This window comes from Mustela putorius, unplaced genomic scaffold (assembly GCF_011764305.1).
Source record: "Mustela putorius furo isolate JIRA1106 unplaced genomic scaffold, ASM1176430v1.1 tig00000460_pilon_pilon_pilon, whole genome shotgun sequence".
Classification (NCBI taxonomy): Eukaryota; Metazoa; Chordata; class Mammalia; order Carnivora; family Mustelidae; genus Mustela; species Mustela putorius.
The window spans coordinates 20,834,817-20,856,578 of NW_025421389.1; the positions used below are offsets into that span (position 1 = coordinate 20,834,817).

The window sequence follows — 21,762 nt, forward strand, 5'->3', positions numbered from 1 at the left end:
TCCACAGTAGGCGCAGAGTCTACTTAAAACAAAATGAAAACAAAAACAGAAAGAGGAAAACTTCTATCACCGATGTCAGGGGTTACAGAGTAGCAAAGCCAGGATTCAAACAAAGGCTATTCAACTTCAGAACCGGTGCTCTTAAGCACTGCATTATAGAAAGCTCATATATTTTAAAACTTGGCATGTCTGGGAGGATATATGTCAAACTGTGTTTTATATTTTTGTTATAAAAACATCTTCTAGGGCGTCTGGGTGGCTCAGTCTGTTAAGTGTCTGCCTTCAGCTCTGGTCATGATCCTAGGGTCCTGAGATGGGAGTCCCACATTCTGCCCCCTGATCAGTAGGGAGTCTGCTTCTTCCTCTACACCTCCTCCCTGCTCTTATGCTGATCTGTCATGCTCCCTCTCTCTAATAAATAAATTTTTAAAAATAAAAATATTGTAAAGAAAATACTGTAAAAAAAGACAAATTCTTAATTTAAAAAAGTAAAAATCTTGCCTGGAATTACCGTTTTATTGTGGCAGCTTCCAGGGGCCTTCGATATGGACCACCGAAGCTCAGCTGAGACCAACTGATGCTGATTCTTTGGAAATAAGACATTAGCTAAATTACACTGCATAAGAATAGCATCCTGTAAGTGCTTCCTGACAAGAGCCTTAGAGGTGATATGTCATAATGGTTAGAAGCCAAGACTTGGGAATTAGACCTGTGTTGGACTTCCATTTTGCCCACTTACTAGCTGAGTGACTCCAGGCAGGTAACTCTTATCTAATCTGTCAATTGTCAGGAACATCTATCCCATAAGGATGTAAAGTTAGATAATATATTAATAAATAAGATTATATCATCTAAGTCCTCCTGCATAGTAAGTGCTCAACAAGATGTATGCATTATTATTAGCAATAATAGGTGACACAAACATTTGAAAGTTTTACAGTTCCATTTTTAACAGAAAAGATCTCAGAAGAGGTGTCTCTCATTTTCCTTTTTAAAGCGACATCCCATTTTCCTCTGGCAGGTTTTCAGGGTCAAATTTCAATACTTTCTTTGTTTTTGTTTCTCTCTCTCTCTGACTCCCCAAATTAACTATGCCTCTAGTTTTGAAATATTTGTTCCTTACATCTTCATTCACTTATTCCCTCATTCCCCCATCCAACAAACATGAAGTGCCTAACGTATGCAAGGCACTGCTGCTACAAAGAACTTAAAAATTAGACACAGACCCTGTCTAAAGAAGCTCTGTCTTCCTCAGCAAATAAAAATATAGGAAACTAAAATTTAAATCTCAAATAACGAATAATTTCTTGGTATAACATGTATGACATGTCCCAGACAATGAGACAGCGTGAAAGGGGCGTACTGTAATGTAATAGAAATGCTGTAAAGGGACATACGAAGAGCTGTGGGACTGCTCCCTCGAGAGTCGAGTCGACCTAAATTCTGATTGAGGAAAAACTCCCTTATCCTGGGGGAGAAACGTGCACCGCATTTCCCAATCGGAGGGCTTCATCAGCCGGCTGCGCCAAGACGTGGTCGCTAGATGCCGCTGCAAACGCATTTCCTGAAACCATAGAAAAACAGGGGACTAGACTGCCCAGAGAGGCTTTATCCAAGCGCCGCCAGATCCTCCTCGGATCCCTTTGCCGCTGGAAGAGACGCAAAGCGCGAGTGGAGAAGTCTCACGAGACTGAAAGCAAGTCTCGCGATTTTTTCTTTCTTGCTTGCTTTTTGTTTTGCCTAGCGACTGACAACAAGGCGGGTAGCTCCACGTCGAAGCCCCTCAAGTGGCTTAACACTGGAGTGAGACCCCGGCCCTAGGCTGGGGTTCTTCCCATATAGAGGAGACGGATTCAGAGGGGCTACAGGTAATTCGTACTCTCCCTAGCGGAAACAGCACTGCCTTTCTCCCTCCCAAGAGGAATCTTAAGGGACTCCCCTTCCCTCCAGCACTCCCCATCTCTTCCCATCTCCTTGACAACCGTTCCTTCTCCTCGTCCCTCACGCCACCAGCAAACATTCTGCTTCCTTCGCTCCCGAAGAAACTTAAGTGGGATCCGACCCCCAAGACAGAGGGTGGAGATGGGGGTGATGCTCTTGGAGTTAATGGATGGGACCGAGAGACTGTGGAGTTCACCCTCTCCTCTGGTAAACAAGGTGACTCCGGAGACAAACTCTTTCTAGAGCCTCTGCAGCCCCCTGTCACCCCACCGCCAATCCCGAGAAACCCCAGCATCCTTGGGAAAACTGACAGAACCTAAGGAGAGAGCTGCCCTCTAAGACGAATACTGTACCGCCCTTGCGCGTGTATCTACAGCTTTGGGGAGCTGCTGCCTAAGTTAGCTGTCGTTTCCCTCCACGATTCCCTCCTTCCTCAGCCAGCCTGCCGGCAGTTGCTAAATAAGAGTGGCAGCAGAATAGTTTGAATGGGGGTGAAGGTTACATGTAAAACCAGTGACTTGAGTAAGGAGGAGGAACCAAGGCTGGTCAGGAATCAGCTCATATCCTGTGATATGATCTATGTAGTCATGTCTCCTTTCATTTAGACCAAGATTGTTGAAAACCAGACGTATGATGAGCGTCTAGAGATTAACGACTCTGAAGAGGTTGCAAGTATTCATACTCCAACCCCAAGACACACAGGTAAGAGAGGAATAAAGAGGAAAGAAGAGAAATCGTTCTCAGAACAAGGAACAGGATAGATAGTGATAGTTTCAAAGAAGTCCCCATTTTATAATAGCAAATGTTGGCTTTCAGAGTCCAGTTTGGCAAACGCTTGCCATTATTTGTGTTTTCTAACTAGTTAAGGGGGGAGAAAACACAGCCCCCCAGATTCAGGATTTTCCTCCAACCTGACCAGTGTTCCCTGTTACCATTTGCTTCATGATATGCTCTGCTCACAATCTGCCATGGATTCATGGTTGGTTGGCTGGTTGATTGGTTAGTTTGAACGTATCAAAACTGTCTTGCTTAGTTTTGAAGATGCTTCAGTAACCTGCCTTTGCAATCCCAATGCAAATCTCAATAGAATCTTTTAACAGGACTTGACATGGTCATTTATTCAGCAGACATTTCTTGAATACCTACCATGTGTCAGCTTTATGTGTGGCACTAGGTATACAGTATTAAAAGAGACTTTGACCTTGCCTTCCTGATATTTGTAAGAGACAAGCATCGATGACAAATGAGTAAACAGACATAATTACAAATGTGGTAAGTGCACTGATGGAAGCAAAGGGTTTGATATGATGAATAGTGGTGAGGCGGGGGATCTACTTTTAATGGGATGGTCAGGGAAGATCTGAGGAGGTGACACTTGAGACCGAAAGATAGGAAGGATCCAGACGGACTTTGAGGAGTAGGCCAGGAAAAGGGAGCAGCAGTGAAATGTGAAAAGGACCTCAGGCCAGAAAGAACTTGGGTTCGTTTGAGGACTTTAAAGAGATCAGCGTATGGTAGGAAGGAGTGGTATCAAAGGCAGGCAGACAAGAGGTAGGCAGAGGTAGGCAGGAGGCCTAACAAGAAGAGCTTTTGAGGTCATGTTCCTGGTATGTGCGTCTTGGATTGAAAGGTGCAATGATGAAAGTCAGGAGGCAGTTGGAAGCACTGTTGCAATGGCTGGGCTGAGGTGACAGTGACTTGGATATGGTGAGGAAGGTAAGAATAGAGAGTGGAGGCAAATACAAGAAATGTATTTGGGTTGTAAATGGCTGATGGGTTGGGTTTGGCTCTTGAGTTAGGAATCAAGGATGACACCTGGGGTTGCTTGTTTATTGCAGCAAGTATACCCAGCATAAAACTTGCCATTTTAATTATTTCTCAGTGTACAATGCAGTGGCATTAGATGCGTTCATATAGTTGTGTAACTATCTCTACTGTCTATTTCCAGAGCTTTTTCATCATCTTGAACAGAAAGTACTCGTTCAACAATAACTCCCCATTCCCCAGTCCCTGGCAGGCCCTGGTAGCCTCTGTTCTCCTTGGTGTCTATGACTTCATCCACTCTGTGCTCCACAAAAGTGGAATCATACAACATTTGTCCTTTTGCCTGGCTTATTTTGCCTGGCTTCTCTCACTTAGCATAATGTTTTCATGGTTCATCTATGCTGTAGCCTGTGTTTGTTTCCTTCCTTTTTGTGGCCGAATAATACTCCATTGTACGTATAACCACATTTTATTTATCTCTTTGTCTGTTGATGGATACTTGGGTTTTTCCACCTTCTGGCTACTGTGACTCTGCTGCTACGAACATGGGCATACAATCTATTTGAGTTCCTGCTTTCAGTCTTTTGGGGGAGATACACACACACACACACACACACACACACACACAGACAAGGTTTTTGATTTGAGCATGCATATAATCTTGCCAGCCATGGACATTATCATTTGTTTTCAGTTTGGGTAATGTAGTAGGCTGAAAAGTGGTGTTTAATTTGCATTAATTTGATTTAGAATTCATTGGACATGCGGCGCCTGGGTGGCACAATTGGTTGAGTGTCTGACTCTTGGTTTTGGCTCAGGTCATGATCTCGGGGTCATGAGATCGAGCCCCAGGTTGGGCTCCACGCTCAGCTTGGAGTCTACTTGGGACTGTCTCTTCCTCTCCCTCTGCCCACACCTAAAATAAATAAATAAGTCTTTTTAAAAAAGTGATCATTGAACATGGTTTTCTTGCAGGTTACTATCTTACATCTGATTATACTTTTTTTTTTAATTTTTATTTATTTATTTGACAGACAGAGATTACAAGTAGGCAGAGAGGGAGTCAGAGAGAGGAGGAAGCAGGCTCCCTGCTGAGCAGAGAGCCCGATGCGGGGCTCGATCCCAGGACCCTGGGATCATGACCTGAGCCGAAGGCAGAGGCTTTAACCCACTGAGCCACCCAGGCACCCCCATCTGATTATAATTTTAATTGTTCAGAATATTTTTATTCCTCTTATCATATGGATTCAGATGTATACCTGTGACTATTATTTGCCATTTGTTGGGTCAGTTCTTTTCACTTGAGTTTTGTCGTTTGATCCTCATAGCAGTTCTGAGTGATAAATATTACTGCCTCTCTTCAGATGTGGGAACACTGAGACTCAGGTTAAGTCATTTTGTACATGTCAGAGAATTGTTCTTTTTTTTAAGATTTTATTTATTTATTTGACAGACAGGGAGAGTGCAAGCAGGCAGAGTGGAAGAGGGAGAAGCAGGCTCCCCGCTGAGCAGGGAGCGCGATGTGGGGCTTGATCCTAGGACCCTGAGATCACGACCCGAGCTGAAGGCAATCGCATCACCGACTCAGCCACCTAGGCACCCCTAGAGTTATTCTTTAATCCCAGTCTTCTGACCATCAGTCTAGCCCTCTTGTCATTTTATTAATTACTAACCTCATTTTACCAATGTGTAAACTAAGGGAAGATTTTATATGATTTATGTAATGGCAGATAATCGACTAGTATAATGTCTAATCTAATGCCTTATGCACAGTAATACTTAGTAAATGTATCCTGAATTGAGTTGACAGAACCATGGCTAGAATTCAGTCTCCTTTCCTTTAACTAGATGTTCTTAATAGACACTGTTCCATAAAAAAGAACATAAAATATTATAAACTTAAAAATATTTATCTTTTAAAAATCATCTTAATAATCTAATGGGAAAACTTGTCTTCTTAGGATTTCTTCATTCCACCGATCTTCCTAACAAGACTATGGCTGACAATAGCAGTGATGAGTATGAAGAGGAAAACAACAAGGTATAGTACAAGCCACAGCTTCTCACACTTTCTTGCTTTGAGCTGTTGGTAGTGAGTTTGAGATGACAGTCGTTCAGTAGTAAACATTTCTTGTATCCTCATGTCCAGGGGCAGGGTTGGGTACCTTTGAGCTCGCATAGGAAAATCAGGAGCAAAGAGTCTTAAGCTTGTGATTCCTTCAGGAGTAAAGCCTACTCTTACAGCTGAGTTTTCGGTGAGGAATTTCATATAATACAGGCCAGTGTTTTGCAAACTTTACTGGGCATAACAATCAAGTAGGATACTTATCTTTAACAATACATTCTCCAGTAGTTCCCACTTGGAACTACTGAATCAGAATCTTGAAGGTAAAAGCCTGAGAATTTGTATTTTTAGCAAGCACTCCAAGTAAGTCTTATGGTAAAGCAAGTTTGGAATTATTGGTCTAGCATCTGGTCATTGTCAGCATTTGGGATACTGCCAATATTTTGTGAAAGAGACTTTAATTTTGAAGTTGTTGCTTCATTGTTGTTCTGTGAACCTGGAGGATTACTGAACGAAAGATGGAAAGATGTCTACAGCTCTAGGCAGGCCCTTGAAGCTGTGCACATGCTCTGCTTAACTGCCACTGAGTTCGGTCTTAGCACATAACCTGGGGATTACTTTTTTTTTTTAATTTATTTATTTGAGGGGGAACTTGGGTGGCTCAGTCTGCCTTTGGCCCAGGTCATCGTCCCAGGGTCCTGGGATCAAGCTCCCCATCGGGCTCCTTTTTCTCCCTCTGCCTGCTGCTCCCCCTGCTTGTGCTCTCTCTCTCTCTCTCTGTCAAATCAATAAATAGCATCTTTGGGGCACCTGGGTGGCTCAGTGGGTTAAAGCCTCTGCCTTCGGCTCAGGTCATGATCCCAGGGTCCTGGGATCAAGCCCGGCATAGGGCTCTCTGCTCAGCAGGGAGCCTGCTTCCTCCTCTCTCTCTGCCTGCTTGTGATCTCTGTCAAATAAATAAATAAAATCTTTTTAAAAAGATATAAATAAATAAGTAAATAGCATCTTCAAAAAAAAAAAAAGATTTATTTATTTGCGAGAGGGGGGTCAGAGGGAAAGGGAGAAGGAGAGAAGCAGACTCCCTGCTCAGCAGGGAGCCCTACACAGGGCTGTATCTCATGACCTTGAGATCATAAACCTGAGATCATGACCTGAGTCGAAGTCAAGAGTCGGAGGCTTAACCGAGACACCCAGGCGCCCCCAATGGTTACATTTTTTTTTTTTAAAGATTTTATTTATTTATTTGACAGACAGAGATCACAAGTAGGCAGAGAGGCAGGCAGAGAGAGAGAGAGAGAGAGGGAAGCAGGCTTCCTGCGGAGCAGAGAGCCCGATGCGGGGCTCGATCCCAGGACCCTGAGATCATGACCTGAGCCGAAGGCAGCAGCCCAAACCACTGAGCCACCCAGGCGCCCCCAATGGTTACATTTTAATTGTCCTTCAACAACAGGAGCTTTGCAAACAAGTGAAGAAGGATATTTGAAGTAGTGCAAAAAGCTGTAGTAATGTAGACTGATAGCATAAAAAGCCTAAAGGGTCATATTTTAAAGTAGTCCCACTTTGGAGTGCCTGCCTGGCTCAGTGGGAAAAGCATGTGACTCCTGATCTCAATGTCCTGAGTTCGAGCCTCACGTTGGGTGTGTAGAGATTACTAAAAAATATAATAAATAAAGTATTTTTAAAAATAGTAGAGACGGGGTGCCTGGGTGGCTCATTGGGTTAAGCCTCTGCCTTCGGCTCAGGTCATGATCCTCGGGGTCCTGGGATCGAGCCCCACATCGGACTCTCTGCTCAGCAGGGAGCCTGTTTTCCCATCTCTCTGTGCCAGCTGCTCTGCCTACTTGTGATCTCTGTTTGTCAAATAAATAAATAAAATCTTAAAAAAAGAATAGTAGAGACACCTGGGTAGTTCAGTCATTTCCGTGTTGGACTCTTGATTTTGGCTCAGGTCATGATCTCTGGTTTGTGAGTTAGAGGCTGGCCTCCAGCTCCTTGATCAGCAGAATCTGCTTCTCTCCAACTCTCTGCCCACCCCCCAGTCATGCATATGCATGTGTACTCTCTCTCAAATAAATAAATAAATCTTTTTTAAGAAGTAAGTAGGGGCACCTGGGTGGCTCATTCAGTTAACCATCTGCCTTTAGCTCTGGTCATGATCCCGGGTCCTAGTTTTGAGCCCCACATTGGGCTCCCTGCTCAATGGGGAGCCTGCTTCTCCCTCTCCTCCCCGCTCGTGCTCTCTTGTTCTCTCTGTCTCTCAAATAAATAAATAAAATCTTTTTCTTTTAGTAAATAAAGTATTCCCACTTTGTAACTAGTGAGCTGTTTTAACACCTTACCCACAAAGTAATTTTTTAGGCATTAGTCTATGGCATATAAAGCCTTTAGATCAGAGGTTTTGCAAAGCACAGTTTTGAAGAAGCAGACAAAAAAAAAAAAAATGAGTTTTCCTAAATTGACCTAATTTTGCATATTCACTCTAAATTTATCTAGTCTGCATCGTGCTGTGGCCAATATTCAAGACTCATTTATCTTTCTAATTCAGTCTGCAACCAGAATCAGCAGAAAGGATATATTTTTGAATGACCTTTAAATTGACCATAGTATTCTTTTTTTTTTTTTAAGATTTTACTTATTTATTAGAGAGAGATAGCATGAGAGGGGAGGTCAGAGGGAGAAGCAGACTCCCCATGGAGCTGGGAGCCCCATATGGGACGACCATCAGTATTCTTTAAAGATTTTATTTATTTATTTGACAGAGAGAAATTACAAGTACACTGAGAGGCAGGCAGAGAGAGAGAGAGAGAAGGAAGCAGGCTCCCTGCTGAGCAGAGAGCCCGATGCGGGACTCGATCCCAGGACCCTGAGATCATGACCTGAGCCGAAGGCAGCGGCTTAACCCACTGAGCCACCCAGGTGCCCCATACCATCAGTATTCTTAAAAAGCTCCCTTTGCCAAACAAGGATAGCTTTGGCAGATTTTTTTTTTTTAAGATTTTATTTATTTATCTGACAGAGAGAGATCACAAGTAGGCAGAGAGGCAGGCAGAGAGAGAGAGGGAAGCAGGCTCCCTGCTGAGCAGAGAGCCCGACCCGGGACTCAATCTCAGGACCCTGAGATCATGACCTGAGCCGAAAGCAGTGGCTTAATCCACTGAGCCACCCAGGCGCCCCAAGATTTTGAATTGAGAAAGAGCAATTTGGGGCACCTGGGTGGCTTAGTTGGTTAAGCATCAGACTCTTGATTTTGGCTCAGGTCATAATCTCAGGGTGTGAGATCGGAACCCCGGCCACCGCCACCCGCCCTGCTCTGGGTCCAGCACTGGGCATGGAGTCTGCTTAAGATTCTTTCTCTTCCTCTCCCCATGCTCCTCCCCACTCTTCCTCTTTAGGGAAAAAAAAAGGAACACATTAAGAGATTCTTATCAAGGTATACCAGTAAGTCATAGTCACCAAATAAATTGTGTAACTTTTTGTCACACACATATTACAGATTAGTTAAAATATATTTTTATCCATGTATAATAAATCTGTGTTATGCTTAGAAGAACATGTGACCAAAAGCATTTCTGATGTCCTGTAATATGTCACATTTTTGAAACATTAAATAATTTTTTTTTAAATATTTTATTTATTTATTTGACAGACAGAGATCACAAGTAGGCAGAGAGGCAGGCAGAGAGAGAGGAGGAAGCAGGCTCCCCGCCGAGCAGAGAGCCCGATGTGGGGCTCGATCCCAGGACCCTGGGATCATGACCCGAGCCGAAGGCAGAGGCTTTAACCCACTGAGCCACCCAGGCGCCCCGAAACATTAAATAATTTTTAAAACTAGAACCAAACGTCTGCTAACGTCAGTATAAGTCATATGGTATATGGAAATCAAGCTTTCAAAACCTACTTTTATTTTTTTAATCTTTTGTTTACTTATTTATTTTTAGGTAAACCCTACACCCAAAGAGGGGATTGAACTCACAACCCCAAGACCAAAAGTCCATGCCCTATCAACTGAGCCACCCAGCGGCCCCTCAAAACCTACTTATATTGAAAAAAACAAAACTACTTACAAAGGGGGCCAGTTGGCTATTCTTCAGGTCCTAAGTAAGGGCATGCCACAAGCTCCAGGCCACAGAGGCAAAGACATGGACCCCGTCCCAAAAGCCCCTGCAAGTCCCCAAACCAGACTTCTCATACACTTGAGAGGATAGGATGGTACTTAGAGACCCAGAAAGGTCAGGAAAGTAGGAAGTAATGCCAAGAATGGAAGAGTCTCTTATCTTGAAATAGAACATGTAGTCACTGCATTTAACTGATGGGGCAGGGAAGGGAAATACGGCCAGGGCGGCTCCCCACCGAAGAGAAGTATACTGAATGGAGTAGAAGACTCCCAGGTCCTGGAACTGCTGGTCAGAATTCAGGCACAGGGCTCGTTATGCATCTTATTCTGAGAGTTATAAGCAGCTAACCCTGGGCCGTCTTGCAAATTAAATGCTAGATTTCCTGTGATCCTTGTGAGTGTGAAGTTGTCTTCCAACTTCATGTTCCCCTATCTCCTTCCAAATAACTCATCCCAGGTGCCTTCCTCTACTGCAAAATCCCCTAACTTTTAGAGTTGAAGCTGACTGGACAAGTTACTCCTAAGTAATAGACAGAATGGACAATTATTGGATAAAATTATTGGATAAAATTTATAACAAAGCCTCAAGGAGAAAAATAGAATATGGTTATAGAAAGTGAGGACCGGGGGACGCCTGGGTGGCTCAGTTGGTTAAGAAAGTGAGGACCGGAATGCCAGGGTGGAGGGGGTGCTCAATTGGTTAAGCTACCCGAGCCTTCGCCTGAGGTCATGATCCCAGAGTCCTGGGATCAAGTCCCACATCGGGCTCCCTGCTCAGTGGAGGAATCTGCTTCTCCCTCTCCCTCTGCCTGTCTCCCTGCTTGTGCTCTTTCTCTGACAAGTAAATAAATTAAATCTTAAAAAAGAAAGAAAGAAAGAAAAAAATAAAGTGAGGACCCAGTTTGTAGCTAAGCAGGAGTAGACGAAAGTGCTTGCAGCCTTTCTGGGGAGCACGTTTCTCTTTCACCAGAAAGTGGTGCCAGATGGGAGGGTAGCTGTGGGAGTAGCTGCGGGGAGGGTGGGGGGGACGGGCATAGGTACACTAAGCTTCTCTTCATGTGGCACCTTCCATGCCTGCCCTGCCCCATCTCAGGAGAAGAAGACCTCGCAGCTGACACCTCAGCGGGCCTTCAGTGAAAATGATGATGATGATGATGACTCATCTGAGACGGATTCTGATGAAGATGACGATGACGAAGAGCACGGGGCCCCTCTGGAAGGGTGAGGAAAGCCCCCTGGCTGAGGACCCCCAAGCCAGGGAGGAAGACACTGGCCTGGGAGGAGATGAGTTGGGAGTAAAATTCTAGCATCTCTTTTGATCTCCCTTACTTAGGATTTTCACATGTCTCAGAAACCAACAGAATGAATTTTCCTTCTTTCCTGGCTACACTGCCTCACTGAGTTCTGTCATGTCACTTGTATTATCTGAAATATTTGTGGGCTCGGGGGGTTCATGAGGATTTGCTGAATAAATCTAAAAGGTGGTCCCTGCCTTCAGGGAGCTCTTATTTTGGGAAAGGGAAAATAAAATTTATATACATATCCAAGCAATTCTGTTTAGCAAGGAAAACACACATGCACAGAAGCATTTCTGCTTAGGCTCAGCACCTTTTGAGAGAGTGGAGAGTAAGTGCTTCTGGTACCCCACATGGAGGCAGATGTCCCTGGTGATGCTTTGGTAAAAAAAAAATCTTACCCAGGTGCCTTGGTGGCTCAGTCAGTTAAGCATCTGCCTTCATCTTAGGTCATAATCCTGGGGTCCTGGGACTGAGAGCCTTCCCACCCCCACTCACGTTCTCTCTTTCTCTCAAATAAATAAAATAAAATCTTAAAAAAAAAAATCTCCGGGATGCCTGGGTGGCTCAGTCAGTTAAGCATCAGCCTTTGGCCTAGGTCATGATCCCAGGACCCTGGGACTGAGCCCCGAGTCAGGCTCCCTACTTCTCCCTCTCCTCCCTGCTCATGCTCTCTCTCACTATCTCGCTAATAAATAAATAAATAAATAAATAAATCTTTTAAAAATATCTCCTTAGGGCGCTCAGTCATTGGGCATCTGCCTTCAGCTCAGTTCATGATCCCAGGGTCCTGAGTTCGAGTCCCACATCGGGCTCCCTGCTCAGCAGGAGGCCTGCTTTTCTGTTGCCCACTCCCCCTGCTTGTGTTCCCTCTCTCATTGTCACTCTGTCAAATAAATAAATAAATAAAATCTTTGAAAAAATCTCCTTACCCTGTCCAGCCCTTGTGCTAGATGAATCATGACCCACCCCTAGTTGTTTTTTATTTTTTATTTTTAAGATTTTTATTTATTTATTTGACAGAGAGTGGTACAGAGAGGCAGAGAGGCAGGCAGAGAGAGAGGAGGAAGCAGGCTCCCTGCCGAGCAGAGAGCCCAATGCAGGACTCGATCCTAGGACCCTGGGATCATGACCTGAGCCGAGCAGAGAGCCCAATGCGGGACTCGATCCTAGGACCCTGGGATCATGACCTGAGCCGAAAGCAGAGGCTTAACCCACTGAGCCACCCAGGTGCCCCACCCCTAGAAGTTTTAATCAGATTGGATTCTAAAGCCCATTCATTTCAAATACCATTACTGGTTAAACAAAGTGACGTTGGTGTAGCCTTTGAGTAGGATTCCATTTAAAAATGGCCATTAAAAAATAAAAGACCGCACTCTCTGCACTGTAAAGCACAATATCCAAGAGAGATTGTTAAATTGTAAAAGGGTATAAAGAGGGGCACCCGAATGGCTCAGATGGTTGAGCATCTTCAGCTCAGGTCGTGATCCCAGGGTCCTGGGCTCTCTGCTGAGCGGGGGGCCTGCTTCCTCCTCTGTCTCTGCCTGCCTCTCTGCCTACTTGTGATCTCTGCCTGTCAAATAAATAAATAATAATAATAATAAAAGAATACATAAAATAAAAACAAAAATAGAAAGATATAAAGAATGTTTATGCTGTGCTACCATGTGTATAAGACAGATATTACAGAGACTATCTTTAGGAAACATTAGAGACTAATAATAGTGATTACTTTGGGGGAGGAACTTGGTGACAAGGGGACAAGTGTGGAAGTGAGCCATGATTTTTCACTATATACATTTGTTCCTTTTACTTTATATCATCTGTACATATCACTTATGACATAGTTTAATAAAGATAAGTTCCCTGTGGATTATTCACCTGCAGGTAGACACTAGTTAATGAGACAAAGGTTTAATTCCAGACTGACTTTTCATGCTTCCCAATTTACTTCATGATCATATCCTGCTTTCATAAATTATAATCTGGGGAAATGGAAACTTCATATCAATAATATATTTAATTTTTTAAGCTACTCTCCCCAGAAGGACTTTTTAAATAACTTTCAAGTCACTTATGTACTTAGCCAATGTTCATTACACTTCACTTAATTATAATTAGGGCGCTTGGGTGGCCCAGTCAAGCGTCTGCTTTCGGCTCAGGTCATGATCCCAGCGTCCTGGGATGGAGTCCGCATTGAGCTCTCTGCTCAATGGGAGGCCTGCTTCTCCTTCTCCCACTCCCCCTGCTTATATTCCCTCTCTTCCTCTGTCAAATAAATAAAATCTTAAAAAATAATAATTGTTATAATTAATGTGTTCTACTGTTTTTTTTTACTGCATACATTTCCTGTATCAATATAAGTACTCTTTAATAAGCATACAGTAACTGGGACTCCTGGCTGGCTCATCAGTAGTGTGTGACTCTTAACCTCTGGGTTGTGAGTTCAAGCCTCATGTTGGGTGTAGAGCTTACTTAAAAGTTAAAAATAATAATAACTATACAGTATTCAACTTAATATACCTAACCATCTTTTTTTTTTTTTTTTTAATTTATTTGACAGAGAGAGATCACAAGTAGGCAGAGAGGCAGGCAGAGAGAGAGAGAGGAGGAAGCAGGCTCCCTGCTGAGCAGAGAGCCCGATGCGGGACTCGATCCCAGGACCCTGAGATCATGACCCGAGCCGAAGGCAGGGGCTTAACCCACTGAGCCACTCAGGCGCCCCTACCTAACCATCTTTTAAGTATTGGATATGTTGTTTCTAATTTTTTACTTTTATAAATACCGCTGTTAAAAAATCTTTGTAAAAATTCTTATTTCTCTTGAGGCAAACTATTTTCATGTCAGAAATTAAAATCTTGGGGTGCCTAAGGGCGCCTGGGTGGCTCAGTGGGTTGAGCCTCTGTCTTCAGCTCAGGTCATGATCTCAGGGCCCTGGAATGGAGCCCCACATTGGGCTCCCTGCTCCCTGGAACCCTGTTTCTCCCTCTCCCACTCCTCCTACTTGTATTCCTTCTCTCGCGCACTCTCTCTCTCTCTCTGTCAAATTTAAAAAAAAAAAAAAAAAACTTTAAAGTTGCCTTACCAACCACACAGGAAAGGCAGATGTCGGTGGGCCCCAAAGCAGGTTCAGAGTCACAGGGTCTGTGGTCAAAGTTGGGCAGCGGGGGCCGCACTGACTGATCCTGAACCTGGGCTCGGCCACATCTGCTCCATCTGCCCTTCTCTGGCCTCCTTGCAGCGCACTTTCCTTTCTCCAGGGCCTATGATCCTGCAGATTATGAGCATTTGCCAGTCTCCGCGGAGATTAAGGAACTCTTCCAGTATATCAGCAGGTGAGCACGAGGCCTTCCTCCTGTGACCCCCACCCCTTTCCTACCACTGGTCTGTAACAAGCCCATTCTTCCTAGATTTTTTCAGCCTGAGCAGTAAAGTCCACTTCTCTGACTTTCTCTACCTTCCCTTGGCGATGTCTCCTTAGGTACACACCTCAGTTGATTGACCTGGACCACAAACTGAAACCTTTCATTCCTGATTTTATCCCTGCTGTTGGAGATATTGACGCATTCTTAAAGGTACAGTTGGCACATCCTAAAAATGACCTCTTAGGTGTTTCTTCTGGCCTATTACTGTTAACAGTCCAACTAATTCCCTTGGCTAGCATTGGTTACCTTTATATGTGTTCTTCGTTTCATTGGAGTTCTCAATCTGGTTCTCCTAATTCTACTCATTGCTATTTAGGTAATACTTGATTGAATCATTATATATTAAAAACTTGTCATTCATTTACCTCCTAATTAGTAGCTTTACATTTAAGGCACTGTAGATCATGTGTCTTTTTGTTTTGTTTTGTTTAAGATTTTATTTATTTATTTGACAGACAGAGATCAGAAGCAGGCAGAGAAGCAGGCAGAGGGAGAGGAGGAAGCAGACTCCCTGCTGAGCAGAGAGCCTGATGTGGGGCTCGATCCCAGGACCCTGGGATCACGACCTGAGCCGAAGGCAGAGGCTTTAACCCACTGAGCCACCCAGGCGCCCCAGATCATGTGTTTTTTTTGTAGATAGTGCTTTAGTACTGCCTGACAGACAAGCATGCCTTTTTTTTTTTTTTAACTGCTTTTTTTTTTTTTTTACGATTTTATTTATTTATTTGACAGAGAGAAATCACAAGTAGATGGAGAGGCAGGCAGAGAGAGAGAGAGGGAAGCAGGCTCCCTGCTGAGCAGAGAGCCCGATGCGGGACTTGATCCCAGGACCCTGAGATCATGACCTGAGCCGAAGGCAGCAGCTTAACCCACTGAGCCACCCAGGCGCCCCAAGCATGCCTTTTAATACCAGTAATTAACGATGAGTGGGAAGAGGTCTTCCTCTTTGACTTATTGGAAACAACAGGTCTGACCTTTTTATGTGCCCCCTCCCATTTTTTTCTGTCTCTTCCTTTCTCTTAACTAGGTCCCACGTCCTGATGGAAAGCCTGACAACCTTGGCCTGTTGGTATTGGACGAGCCTTCTACAAAGCAGTCAGACCCCACAGTGCTCTCGCTCTGGTTAACTGAGAATTCCAAACAGCACAACGTCACAGTAAGATAATGGCCCAGGCTGGTATCTGTGCACTTGACTTACTGCCCATCAAAAGGGATGGCTGTGGTTTCAGGCCAACCATATATATATATATTTTTTTTTAAGATTTTATTTATTTGTCAGAGACAGAGGGAGAGAGAGCAAGCAAGCACAGGCAGACAAAGAGGCAGGCAGAGGCAGAGGGAGAAGCAGGCTCCCTGCTGAGCAAGGAGCCCGATGGGGGACTCGATCCCAGGACCCTGGGATCATGACCTGAGCTGTAGGCAGCTGCTTAACCAACTGAGCCACCCAGGCGTCCCGTGGCCAACCCTATTTTTTTTAAAAACTGTTCACTGAGATATAATTTACTTATAATGAAGTTTGCCCTTCTAGATTGTACAATTCAGTAATTTTTAGTGTGTTCACAGAGCTGTACAAATTATCACTGCTGTCTGGGACGCCTGGGTGACTCAGTTGGTTAAGCAGCTGCCTTCGGCTCAGGTCATGATCCCAGCGTCCTGGGATCGAGTCCCAAATCGGGCTCCTTGCTCCGCAGGGAGCCTGCTTCTCCCTCTGACTCTGCCTGCCACTCTGCCTGTGCTCGCTCTTGCTCTCTCTCTCTCTGACAAATAAATAAATAAAATCTTTAAAAAAAAAAATTATCACTGCTGTCTAACTTAAGAACATTTTCATTATTCCAGAAAGAAATCTCATTAGTAGTCGCTCCTCATTCCCCACTCCTCCTAGACCCTGCTAAGTACTTCAGTTCCTTCCTTTTTCTATTTGAGTACAGCTGACATACAGTGTTACGGTGGTTCCAGGTGTACAACACAGTGACTGGACAAGTTTGTACCCTGCGCTGTGCTCACCACAAGCATAGCTACCGGCTGCCACCACACAGCGCTATTACAGTACTACCGGCTGTAGCCCTTAGGCCGTGCCTTCTACTCCTGTGACTCACTCCATAACTGGAGGCCTGTATCTCTTACTCCCCTTCACCTGTTTTGCCTATCCCTTCTACTCCCTACCCTCGGCAAACATCAGTTCGTTCCCTGTATTTGTAGGTCTGATTCTGCTTTTTGTTTATTCAATTTTTTTTAAGATTTCCCCATATAAGTAAAATCATATTTCACTCCTTACTTTATGGCTCACTCATATTCCATTGTGTGGACATATCACAATGTGGCTATCCGTTCTCTAATTGTTCCCACTTTTACTACCACGCTGCTGTGAGCTTGTGTGTACATACAAGTTTTTGCTTGGGCATATATTGTTATTTCTCTTGGGTATGTGTGTAGGAGAGGGATTGCTGGGCTGCCTGCTAACTGCTTAACACTTTGAGGAACCGCCACACTGTTTTCCAAAGCAGCTGAACCATTTTACAATCCCACCAGCAACGAACGAGAGTGGCAGTTTCACCAACATTTGTCACTGCCTGTCTTGTTTATTCCAGCCATCCTAGTGGTGTGAAATACCATCTCAGTGTGGTCAGTCCTATCCTGTTGAGCTGCCCCCTTTGCATGGCTCCAGAAAATTCAGCAGAGTTTCCTCTCATCTCCATTGGCTGCCGTCCCGCTTCCCCGTTCATCAGCTACCTGCTGTATATGACACAGCAGCAATGATGAGCCATCCCGTTAAAATAAGAGAGCTACTGGGATGCCTGGGGAGCCTACTTCTTCCTCCGCCTCTGCCTGCCGCTTCCCTGGTTGTGTGCGCTCTCTCTCTCTCTCTCTCTCTGACAAATAAGATCTAAAAAAAAAAAAAAAATAAGAGAGTTACTTTAATCCCATCAGCCAGGGTTTCCCCTTATTTTTATAGCAACATATGAAAGTAAAGAGCCTAGAAGATGCAGAGAAGAATCCCAAAGCCATTGACACATGGATTGAGAGCATCTCGGAGTTACACCGTTCTAAGCCCCCTGCGACCGTGCACTATACCAGGTAATAAGTACTACCCTCCCCACAGTAACCCCTGGAAACCTTCACCACCCGCAGACACATTGCTTCTGAGACGAAGGCCCACAGGCAGAGCACATACTGGGTTAACCTGAGGTCCTGTCAATCTTGACAGCTACTGGCTGAAATTGCAGACATTAAGATTGTGATTTATCTGGTATTCCTTAGCCATTTTTCCAGACCCCCAGACCCTGGATACGTCAGCCCAGTCTGTGTTCTCAGACTGACCACCTCCCTTCATCCCACAATCTCCTGACCCAGAGGTTGCTGATGTCATTGGTCCACGTTTCTTGCTCATACTTACCTCTATCCATGTAGGCCCATGCCTGATATTGACACGCTGATGCAGGAATGGTCCCCAGAGTTTGAAGAGCTTTTGGGCAAGGTAAGTGGAGGGAGCAGGAGCTAAAAAAAAGTGTGTCATTTACTTGAAGGCCCTGTATTATTTTTAAGTTTTTTTAATTGGCCAACTTTAAGTATTTATTTACTTACTTATTTATTTATATTTACTTGAGAGAGTGTGTGTGTGAACACCAGCACAAAAGCGTGAGAAGGGGCAGAGGGAGAGGGAAAGAAGCAGATTCCCCACTGAGTGCGAAGCCTGATGCGGGGCTCGATCCCATGACCCTGAGACCACGACCTGAGCTAAAATGAAGAGTCCAACACTTAACCAACTGAGCCACCCAGGTGCCCTTTAAGTTTTTCTTTTTTTTAGATTTTATTTTTAAATAATCTCTATACCCAACGTGGGGCTCAAACTTACAACCCTGAGATCAAGAGTTGCATACTCTACTGACTAAGCCAGTCAGGTGCCCCTTTTCCTGCATTTTTATTATCATTTGCTTTTTAATTGTAATATAATTCACACTCAGAGACACACACACGTTAATTTTCAGCAGCCGAACAGCTTTGTGTAACGAACTCATCAGATCAAAACACAGAACATCACTCATTCATGCTTCCGCCTCCCAACGTAATCACTGTCCTGATTTCTAACAGCCCAGACCAACCTGCCTATTTTGTGTGCTGTCTAAATCTAATCATCCTATTTTGTGTCATATTTCTCTTGCTTTTAAGAATATTAAAAGTCAGAGTGGCTGGGTGGCTCAGTCAGTTAAGCATCTACCTTCAGCTCAGGTCATGATCCCAGGGTCCTGGGATTGAGTCCTGCATTAGGCTCCCTGCTTAGCGGGAAACCTGCTTCTCCCTTTTCCTCTGCCCGTCCCCCTTCTCATTTGCTCGCTCTCTCTCTTCCTCTCTCTCTTGCTTGCTCTCTCAAGTAAATAAAGAAAAAAAATTTTTTTAGAAAGAAAGTTAAAAGTCATAGTGGGAAAAATGTGACAATTTAGATTCAAAAATAGAGTTCTAAGTACCAGTAGTTACTGTTAAGCAAACAAAAGAGTGATAGACTAAAAAAAATTATTTAAATATATATATACATATGAAGTGATTACCGTCCAAGCAAAGAGTTCTTCAATATCAAGCAAAAGAAACTGATGGGACGCCTGGGTGGCTCAGTGGTTTAAGCATTTGCCTTCGGCTGAGGTAATGATCCTGGGAACCTGGGATCGAGTCCCTCATCCGACTCCCTGCTCACCAGGGAGCCTGCTTCTCCCTCTGCCTGCTGCTCCCCCTACTTGTGCTCGCTCACTCTCTCTAACAAATAGGTAAATAAATAAAATCTTCTAAAAAAACTATCTCTTCTAAGACTGTATGTCTCTAATATAGTCATATTCTGAGGTACTAGGCACTCAAACTTCAATATATGAATTTGGGGGAAACCCAATTCAGCCCATGACACACCTTATGCTAGGAGCTCTCTTCCTTCAGAGAGAAAGAGAAAGGGACCCTTGGGTTGCTCATCAGTTAAGTATCTGCCTTGTGCTCAGGTCATGATCCCAGGATCCTGGGATGGAGCCCCTCATTGGGCTTCCTACTCAGCAGGAAGTCTGCTTCTCCCTCTGCCTGCTGCTCCCCCTGCTTGTGTGTGAGCTCGCTCTCTCTCTCTCTCTCACTCTCTCTCACAAATAAATAAAATCTTTGGAAAAAAAACAAAAAAGAGAGAGAGAAAGACAGAGATGCTGGCCCCACTGAAACTTCAGCCTTCGGACTCTGGTCCGCCCCATGTTGCCTTCTAGGTGAGCCTGCCCACGGCAGAGATTGACTGCAGCCTGGCAGAGTACATCGACATGATCTGTGGTAAGCTCTTCCGTCCCTTCTTGTCCGCGTCTCTGGACTAATACATCGTGGGCTTTTGAAAAAGCTCATTTGCTCTGGGAAGATAGTATCTTGAGTTACACCCCACACTCCAAGCCAGTTTGCTGTTTGGTAGCCCTGAAGGTGTATTTGGGCTTATGCCCCCAGAGTCACAGTGACGCATCCCATCTGGGAGGGGCATGGCTTTCCTAAACATTAATGCCCAGTTGTGTTTGGTTCTGCTCACGCAAGCTCTTGATTTCAGCCATCCTAGACATTCCTGTCTACAAGAGTCGGATTCAGTCCCTGCACTTGCTCTTCTCCCTCTACTCAGAATTCAAGAACTCACAGGTAAGATGAGCATAGAGTGTTTTCTGCTGTAATGAGGAGCACTCCAGTCTCCACTCTTCCCAGCCCGCTGGGATTTGTCCTTGGACAAGGAAGGACGTTTCTGGTAACTCACCCTTCCCCGTCATTCAAAGAACAGCAAGCAGGAAGGGTGGGACTTGCACAGGCAGGGAAGCATAAGAGCTGTGGGCCTTTGGAGTGACCAGGCCTGTGAGGGTCCCGCAGGGACACTCCCTCCTGTGGGAGAACCACAGGGCTTAATGAATGGATGCAGGGCAGAAGGAAAAAAGGGGTTCATCTCTGAAGGAGATGGGGCAAATTCCTAGCTGTTTTTCAAAGACAACACCAAGGAATTGTTCTCAAAGTTGAAGTGGGAAAATACTGGAGCTGAACGGGTTGTCAAGAGGTTAGTTGTTGCTCAAATATAGCCGCTAGCATGCCAAATACTCCAGGTACCCTCTCCTGTCTCCTCACAGCATTTTAAAGCTCTCGCTGAAGGCAAGAAAGCGTACACTCCTCCATCCAACTCCGCTTCCCAAGCTGGAGATGCAGAGACATTAACCTTCAGCTGAGACACGCTGGGTCTCTGCTCCAAGGCTGAGCTGGCACTGCTGCCCTGGCTGAGGAGGGACAGTCATCACCCTCGTGGCAACCGTGCCTGCACCACAGCCTGATACTGAAGTCTGCTGCCCCCTCTGCCAGAACGTACTGTGCGGCTTCTTTAAATGGCTTCTGCCTGTTTCCGGCTTTCTTCCCATGGGAATACGCATCTACACCACTGTGGGGACTTGAGTTAGAAGAATAGGACTGGAATGTCTGGGATTCTGGGTGCTCAGGTTGGGAGGAAAGCTTCAAAGATGTTCTTTTTGAGACAGCGACAGAATTATTTTCTTCCATTCTTAATGTTATTGACAAATATTTCACAAATAAAATGCTCTATCTTTCAGGTTGTTGTGCTGTTCTATAGTATGAAAGAGACAAGACAGACTGATTCTTATGCAAGCCGAGATAAGGATCGGGCCCAATAATGGCATTAAGTGAATCAAGTTCTCCCGGAACTGATTTTCCTGGGGTCTCTCACCAGTTACTGCTGCGGCCTTACAAGTTTCCCTGACTGTCGAGCTCCAGACCTGAGCTGGTGCACCATCCGGGTGATTGTGCCCCGGATGAGGGAGGAAGTAGTGGTGGAAGTAGAGACGGGGCGATTCAGGAAATAATTTGGAGGCTACACCAGCCATGCTCCAGTCAGGAAGTCAGAAATCATGCTAGTTCATCCTTCCTTCCTTCTTCACTCCCTCCCTCCCTTCTCCTCTCCCTTCCATTCCCTTCTCTTCCCTTCCCTTCCTTCTCCCTTCCCTTCCTTTTCTTTTCTCTTTTAGAGGGTGGGGAGGGGCAGAGAGAGAGAGAGATAATCTAGCATGGAGCCCAGTCTCCTGACCCTGAGATCATGACCTGAGCTGAAATCAAGAATCGGACACTTAACCGACTGTGCCACACAGGCACCCCCATGCTAGTTATTCTGGT

General features: G+C 44.8%; 1 protein-coding gene across 2 annotated transcripts; it reads left to right on the plus strand.

The window, feature by feature from the left end:
- Positions 1-1,670: 1,670 nt before the first annotated feature.
- IFT46 (intraflagellar transport 46) lies at positions 1,671-21,184 on the plus strand. 2 transcript variants are annotated; one of them, XM_045080473.1, is made up of 12 exons: positions 1,671-1,868; positions 2,547-2,643; positions 5,667-5,746; positions 10,978-11,105; positions 14,440-14,514; positions 14,661-14,754; positions 15,632-15,760; positions 17,558-17,679; positions 18,013-18,079; positions 19,833-19,893; positions 20,156-20,241; positions 20,715-21,184. In XM_045080473.1, exons 3-12 carry the CDS (start codon positions 5,702-5,704, stop codon positions 20,808-20,810), a joined length of 903 nt encoding a protein of 300 aa, XP_044936408.1. In that variant the 5' UTR covers positions 1,671-1,868; positions 2,547-2,643; positions 5,667-5,701; the 3' UTR covers positions 20,811-21,184. The 2 variants fall into 2 exon arrangements, with proteins under 2 accessions (XP_044936408.1, XP_044936409.1); XM_045080474.1 differs by lacking the exons at positions 1,671-1,868; positions 2,547-2,643; positions 5,667-5,746 and having other exon boundaries at positions 10,976-11,105; positions 14,421-14,514.
- The last annotated feature ends 578 nt before the right edge of the window (positions 21,185-21,762 follow it).